The sequence below is a fragment of the Benincasa hispida genome, chromosome 1 (genome assembly GCF_027475165.1).
Source record: "Benincasa hispida cultivar pf3 chromosome 1, pf3_genome.v1.1, whole genome shotgun sequence".
NCBI classification, from domain to species: Eukaryota; Viridiplantae; Streptophyta; class Magnoliopsida; order Cucurbitales; family Cucurbitaceae; genus Benincasa; species Benincasa hispida.
In genome coordinates, this window is record NC_143478.1 from 11,749,842 (window position 1) to 11,758,141 (window position 8,300).

Below are 8,300 nucleotides of genomic sequence, written 5' to 3' on the forward strand. Positions count from 1 at the left end.
AGGAGTGATGAGGGCACTATGGAATGTTAACCTAGTTGATAGGTTATGATGTCTCTACGGACTCCATGACCTTTAGTTCTTTGTTCAAAAAATCTATATACAATAATTGGATTAAATAAATAGTATTCTAAAAATGACCATTTCGTTTCCATAACAAAAAAATATTATTTATCTTAGAAAAAAATTATATATATATATAATTACAAAATTATATAAATATATATTTGAAACATCATCTGTCTTAAGAATAATACTTAAGCTCATAATTACTATTGAGCAGTTGAAGTCCACACACCCATAGATGGGTAGATTCACTATTGAAATAAAACACACGTAAACCAGAGGATGAAAATGTTACTAAACATGTTTTAAAAACTATTTCATCAGTCAATCCATGAATAAGGAAAACAAACTTGACCTAGCATTTCACTTTCCACTAAAAAATCGAAAGCTCAACATGTTAATTGTTTTCTTTTTTTTTTTTTTTTTTATTTTTTAAAACCTGTCCTTGAACTTTAATTGTAATCCCAACTTAATAGATATTATAATTGATAGCATTTCAAAATTAATAATTAGATAAAAACAAACTCTTACATTCTGACAAATTTACTTCCCTATATGTATATTTTATAAAGAAAATCAATAATGGTTAAATATAATATAAGCTTAAAATGTGAATCGATGTAATTGACTGATATGCTTCTCAATCTCACACGCTATGTATAAGCATATTTTTCCAACGTTAAAGATTATTTTAATACATAACGTGTAACTCTAACCGAACGAATAATGTTTAAAAAATACTTAGGTGCATTTTAGATTACACAGACATGTTATAATCGTTTCAAATATGAGGGGAAGGTAATTGGAATTACTTGGCTATATGATATGATATGATATGATATGATATGATATGATATGAATATAATAGAATAGAATAGAATAGGTGTGGCACTGGTCTCTGCTGCTTTCACTCACTGCCCCACTCTTCTATTTAATTATTTTTGTGGGGAATTTAATAATTAAAAAAAAAACAAAAGAAAGAAAAAAAAAAACTAGAAAAGGGAAGTGATGAATGGGAGACACGGTGGCGGTTGGGTATGAGTGGCGGCGGCGCCAGTGGTGGTGTGGAAGAAAAAGTCCATTCTCTCTCCTCCACCTTCCACTTGGCACCTTCACTCATGTAAAGCTAAACTCTGGTCGTCTCTATACTCTCTCTCACATCCACAAATTAATTAAATAAATATTATCATCCAACTAATTCCCTCTCAACTAAAAACTAGGATTACTAATTTACTACCCACCGTAGCCTTGGTTTAGTTTTAACCATACAATTTAGAACAAAACACAACAACGATAACAACAACAACAACATGCGTTTTTAGCTTTTAATTCCCCCACACTACAAACTTAAAAAAAAAAAAAAAAACATTACCCTAAACTTTTTTATAAAAAAAAAGAAAAAAAAAGAAAAAAGAAAAAAGAAAAAGCAAACTCTCGATCTTCTCTCCCCCATTGTGCCTTAATTTTCTCCTCTCCTCTTCCTTCCCATCACTATTTTGTTTTCGTTTTTGTTTATGGCAGCTTTGATTTTGGACCACCAAAAGCCCAACTTGAAGCATTTCTGTAAAATTTGCAAAAAGGGATTTGGTTGTGGCAGAGCCCTTGGTGGTCACATGAGGGCTCACGGCATTGTTTCTGACGACTCACCATCACCTTCCAATATTCTTGACGGCGACGATCCTGATCCCGATCCTGATTTTCCTCATAATCATCATCATCATCATCATTCTTGGGACGACCACCATAATAAACCCATTAACCGCCGTATGTACGCCCTTCGGACTAACCCCAATCGCCTCAAGACATGCCGCGTTTGCCACAATTGCGGCAAGGAGTTCTTCTCTTGGAAATCCTTCCTCGAACACGGCAAATGCACCATCTCCGACGACCCCGACGACTCCATTCTCTCCTCCCCGCCTTACTCCGACGACGACGACGACGACGAAGATGAATGCACCGCCACCCCCCGTAGAGCCTCCGGCAGCAATAATAATAATTGGTCCAAGCGGAAGAGATCGTTGAGAGTGAAGGTCGGCTCCCCAGCTTCCAACGAAGAGGAAGACCTTGCGAATTGCCTGATGATGCTGTCGAATGGGCGGGTGGTGGAGCCGATGTTGATGGAGGGGGACGCAGAGGCAGAGGCGGAGGCAGAGGAATCTTGCGCTTCCGCCAGCAAGGATGATCATCACCTTCTTCTTCAGCAGCAACAGGATCATAACCATCATAGAAATTATAATTACAATAACAATAATAACAACATTAGGAAACCCATAAACTTCATACCCCCAATTTCGTACAGACTTCCGGATACAGAGGAAGAGAACAACAACAACAAGGCGAAAGGAACAGTGGGGGCCGGGAAGGGAATGTTCGAATGCAAAGCGTGTAAGAAAGTATTCAATTCCCATCAAGCTTTGGGTGGCCATCGGGCTAGCCATAAGAAAGTCAAGGGCTGCTTCGCCGCACGCCTCGATCACATGGACCTTGACGCTCGTGAAAACGACGACGTTTATGAGGACTCTCTTTTCCCCACTAAAACCAACCACAATTCCTCCTCCTCTGCCTTCCACTACGAAAACCCCATGGCCTCTGTTTCCAAAAGGAAGACCAAAGTCCATGAATGCTCCATTTGTCACCGAATCTTCTCTTCCGGACAGGCTTTGGGTGGTCACAAGCGTTGCCATTGGATCACCTCCAATGCCGCCGCCGCTGCTGCCGCAGCCGAGGCTCCAAAGTTTCACGACAAAAGGGTCGTGACCCCGGCTCCGGCTAATTTCAATTCAATTACAGCTAATTCACAACTTGTCCTCCCATTGGACCTGAAGTTGGATCTCAACCTCCCCGCTCCCGCCGACGAGGTTCGGAGACCGGCGTTCGAGGTGTCGACGGAGATTCACTTGCAGTCGTGGGCGTGTACAAACGACAAGGCGGAGGAAAATGAATGCGATGAAGAAGAGCAGAAACAGGGGAGGGAGAACAAAATGATGATGAAGAATGAAGAAGAAAACAAGGGAAACAAGAACAGCAACATTGTGAATAATGAGGATGTGGAGGAAGAGGCGGAGAGTAAGGTGAAATTAGCAAAACTTAGTGAGCTAAAGGATATGAACATGAGTGCAGGGAATTCTTCGCCATGGTTGCAGGTGGGAATTGCTTCAACAACTCATGTCGTCACACCTGATCCTTGATATATAATCCTTTTTTTTTTTTTTTTTCTTTTTTTTCCCTTTTTTTTTTCACATTTTTTCATTATAATGTGCATTTTTGTATAACAGTAAATCATACCAAATTTACAACTAGAGGACATCATAAATTAAATGATATTCAAAATTGTTGTGGTCAATTTTATGATTATGCACTTATTTAATTCTCTGATTATTATACTAAATAATACTTGTTGCACTATTCCTCAACTAATAAAAACAAATACTAAGTGTTATTTTAGGGCCTTATGAAAAATATTTGTAAAAACTGAGTAATATTGAAACTATTTATAAAAATAACGTTAATTTTTTTTTTTGTTAAAGACTGTAGTGTTTCAACTTTTATTTAATTCAGTCTCTTATAAAGACTGAACTATACTTTTTAAAATTTTTCCTTTTTAACCAATTAAGAGGCATTTAGTTTAATTTTGTTTATCATTTATAATTTCTTACTTTATTGTTTTTTCATCTCTCTATATATCTTTTTATCTTTTATAAATATTTTGTTTTACATCATTTCTCTAGTTTATCTTTTATACCTTAATTTGAGATTTTTTTTTTCTTTTTTGCAAGTTTTAAAACTTATTATTATTAATGTATATAAGATTTAAATATTATTTTTTTTAGTTTCCAAGTAATATAAGAGATGACATTATTCTAAATTAATTTTTTCAAGATATTTTTTAAATTTATTTATTTTTAATGAAAGATTCATTTTAAACCAAAATACATCCCAAACTTAAAATTTGTAATTGTATCAAAATTTTAAAAATCACACACACACTTTAATTGTATCAATTTTTTTTAGTAATTTTAATTGTTCAGTAGATTCATTTGTACCTGCGCTTTAATTGTTCAGTAGATTCATTTGTACGCGCACGTGCACGTGTACACACATTCTGATACTTGTGTCATTGTAACTATTAGTCTTAATTTTTTAGTCAATAATTGTCGATTTTTTTTTTGTAGGTTTGGCTTCATGTTGTAGGGATAGATGAAAAACCATTTTTCCACCACATTTTTGAAGCATCATTTGTGTTGAATTTGTTATAGCACTTGGTTCTATATGTTCGCAAAAAGTGGAAGATTCCATTCGATTTTGTGATTGAATAATTCTAGCAAAAGGTCCATGCTAGTTGAAAATAATTTGAAAAATGTAGAGTTAATTCAAATGTCAAAAGAATTTGAGGAAATATTATTTGAAAAGTATTAAAAATTTTCAAGACTTTGGTATGGTAGGATAACCTCATTAAGGCCAAATATATCCCACCAATCATCAAACCGTAATGGAAAAATTTGAATATATGTTTTGTCAAATATTATGAACAAGAAATGATTTAAAATATTTAACCAAAACATATTATACCAAGCATTTTGCTAATCAATCTATGAATAAGTTTGTGAAATAAATTGATGAGAAACTATTTTCTCGGTATAAATACTTTGATTCCATTTGGTTGGAGTTAGAACACGAAGAATTCTAACTTTTGAAAAGACAATTATGTTGGGGTCTCTTTGTTTCTATTATGAGTGATTTTTCAATTGAGTTGGTATCGACAACAATAAATTCATAGAATAAACGAGTTTTTTTTTTGGATGATTTGGAATAAAATAGAAATTTGACATAAATATTTTTTGATTGTTTCAAGAATATAATTACAAATTCTAAAAGATACATAACCTCTACATATTCTCTTTTAGAAGAAACTAAGTTTCGAAATAACAATGATCAAGAAGTGATAGCTTCTCATTTCAAAATGATTGACGTACCTCAAAGCGGAATAAAAATACCAACATTAAAAGATATTAAAATTATATAATTACATAATAATTATTCCAATAAAATTTTACATACAATATTAATTGAAAAAGAAATATGTGCTTCTATTCCTAATGCCTTCTAGGAAAGAAAGTAGCACATTGTTAGCATACCATATATTAAAAGTTTTCATGAATAAAGAATTCCTATCAAAGCAAGATGTATACAATGAATCCTGAACTATTAAAACATTATCATAAAGAAATTCACAAAGATTTAGAAAAAAGACTCATACGACCTAGTAAATCACCTTGGAGTTGTGCAACTTTTTATGTTAATAATCAAGCAGAAATTAAATGAGGAGTGTCTCGTCTTGTAATCAATTACAAACAATGCCTTAGTCTTCTCAAAGTTCGATATGAAATTTGGATTTTGGTAAATTCAAATTGCTTATATATATATAAACTTTGAATATTAAAAAAATCCCAAATTAAGGCAAAAAAATACTCTCTTATCTTAATTACTTTTGCAAATATCTCGTCTTAGTTGGAATAAAAGATTAAAAAAATTAGGTAAAAAGTATTTATAAAAGATAAAAAAAATACGGATCCAAGATGGATAAAACATTATTAAAAAAAGAGAGATGAATATAACGTTAAAAAAAATCAAACAAAAAAAACCCTTAATTGTGTTAGGATACCGATTCTTGAATTTTTTACTATCATAACAATAGGTATAATCTTCTGGAAAGAACAAGTGACCGATGAACAACTTCTTTATTAGACGATGGGAATCAAACAAGAATAATCGGTCGCTTATAGTTGATCACTCGTTCGTTTACCAGACGCTAAACGATCGTTTACAATCTCTACACGGTCGCCCAGTATTACTAAATGATCGCTTACTAAATCCTCTGCGATCGCTCACAAACTCCTATATGATCGCTTAGCTATTACTATTACACGACCGCCTACAAGAACCTATATGATCGCCTACCTTTTACTATACGATCGTCTACCAAATGCTACACGATAGCTGAGCTTTACTACACGATCGCCTTATGGACGTAAACGATGAGCGACACGCTGCGATGGCGTCTCCACGACAGCGCTTTTCGAACTCCCACTCTCGAGAGCTTTCCTTCTTCACTACTAAATATTCAGAATTCGCTATCTCTCTTTCCGTTTCCTTCTCCTTTTAAACCTCCATTTCTCCCAACGGAATTGGAAGACATTCTTAACCAACTCAACTGCCTCTCCTCTATTTTTTCTTTCTTGATATTGCCATGTAATTAGGATCCTATCAAATTAGTTTAAAAAAAGAACAAAAATTGAAAGGAAAAGAAAAGTATAGTTCAATCTTTGTAAAAGATTAAATTAAATGTATGTATATATATGTGTGTGTATATATATATATATATATATCAATTCTCTCTCCTAATTGAGCCAATAAAACATCAGATAAAAAAATTAACTTTATTTTTGTAAATAACTTTTTAAAGAAAATTTTCACAAATAGAAAAATGTGAAACTATTTAAAGAAATAGTAAAAAAAAAAAAAAAGAAAAAAGAAAAAAAGAAATGAAAGAAAAACATTGATAGACACTGATAGACTTCTATCGACGTCTATCACATAGTATCAATAATAGACTTTTAATAGTTTCTATTACTGATAGACACTAATAGATTTCTATCGACCACTATCAAAGAAGATTAAATTTCGTTATTTTGTGTAAATAATTTATCTTTTTTTTTTTTTTTGAAAATTCCCTAATTTCTACACTAAGACATAATTTAGTATATATCTGGCTTTAGTTTAAATTAGCGAGTCTAGAAAATGTCTTGTTGTGCTTTATTTTTTGTTAAAATTTATAGTGGAAAATCAAAAGTTGATATCAATCACAACACTTGTAATAACCCGACTTCTAAGGACAACTAAAAAGGGGTCGTTACTGCATGCATGCATAAATGTTCACATTGAGGGAAGAAAAAAAAAAGGATATTGGATTGCTTAAGTGTATAAAGAAACTATTTAGACTTTAACTCAAGATTTCAAATTGTTTGAACAAGGGTACCCTTTAAACATGAAAATAAAAGTTTAAATAAAAAACGGAGGAAAATATTAACTGAAAAAGAAATCTCTAACCCCTAGACCCAAGGTTTGTGAAAAGAAAACTATATAAAAAAAAAAAAGAAACATGAGAAGACGTATAAGTTCAAATGCGGAAGTGTTTCTAATTTCTTTGGTACTGTCACAGATTCCTCTTGCCAGTCGTCCGAGTATCCTTGTCCTTACCTGAAAAACATATAAAGATAAAGGATGAGTATAAAATACTTAGTAAGTGATCCTATTACCGAGATTAGGCTATGCATTCACAAGTAGAGAATGTTTGGGCAAGTGGGTCAAATAACTATAGCTGTTTCTAGAAAAAAAAAAAAAACAAACCAAGTGATAACTTATCTTGCCTTAACTTGCATGTCTAGTGGTCATGGCATACTGATGACGAAAAATTAGATGTCAATTACTTGACAACTAAAAACCCCTTGGACGCAATATGCGATGCATGTTCTTAAGGTATGCGTTGGTAGTCATGCGTTGGAATGACTATGCGTTAATAAATGTATGTGATGACCATGCATCCTGTCACAAATTTTCTTGCACTCACGCCAAGTATAATGCGAACACAAGTTTCTCGGGTGATCCGAGGTCGAACTCAGGGATTTGTAGCAAAATGAATGTGGTAATGTGCATGCGGCGGTTGAATAAAAGAATGGATGGGAAGGATTATAAGGTAACACTACTCTTACTCCTAGCTAACACACAACACAATGAGAATATCCATGAGAGGTAGAGACACGACAACTCTTAACATGAAACAAATTAATGGGAAAATAGATAAAATGCGGAGATATTTTCATTGCAGTACTTAAGAGTGACCGCAAGGGCAACCTTACTCAACGCAAGCCATGCGATCATGTTACACACACTTGAGCCTAACTCTATGACCTATGCGGTGGATATGCATAAGTGTCGAGATGACCGCATATGACCACCATATCCTACTTCTTGGATGCCTACAATATCCTATCCGTAGGGTGCATACGCTATGTGACAGTAAACAGAGCTTATCTCTAAGTTCCCCATTCTTGTCTATGTGTTCCAATCCGCTCCCTCGAGTCTTAGATTTGGATTTTAGACTACTCTCTCAAGTATGCCTAAATGAGGAATGATGCGCTCATAGATAAGATAACTGCACGAACTTTGCTGACATAAGA

The 8,300-nt window shown here is 33.7% G+C and overlaps 1 protein-coding gene across 1 annotated transcript; it reads left to right on the forward strand.

Annotated features, from left to right (window-relative positions):
* The first annotated feature begins 965 nt into the window (after positions 1-965).
* LOC120092028 (C2H2-type zinc finger family protein) lies at positions 966-3,406 on the forward strand. The gene has a single exon (XM_039050224.2). The coding sequence runs from the start codon at positions 1,578-1,580 to the stop codon at positions 3,249-3,251; it is 1,674 nt and encodes a 557-aa protein (XP_038906152.1). The 5' UTR covers positions 966-1,577; the 3' UTR covers positions 3,252-3,406.
* Positions 3,407-8,300: the final 4,894 nt, after the last annotated feature.

What these genes read in the sequence shown, in the direction of transcription:
- LOC120092028 (XM_039050224.2), top strand. Translation starts at nt 1,578, where the DNA reads ATGGCAGCTTTGATTTTGGACCACCAAAAGCCCAACTTGAAGCATTTC.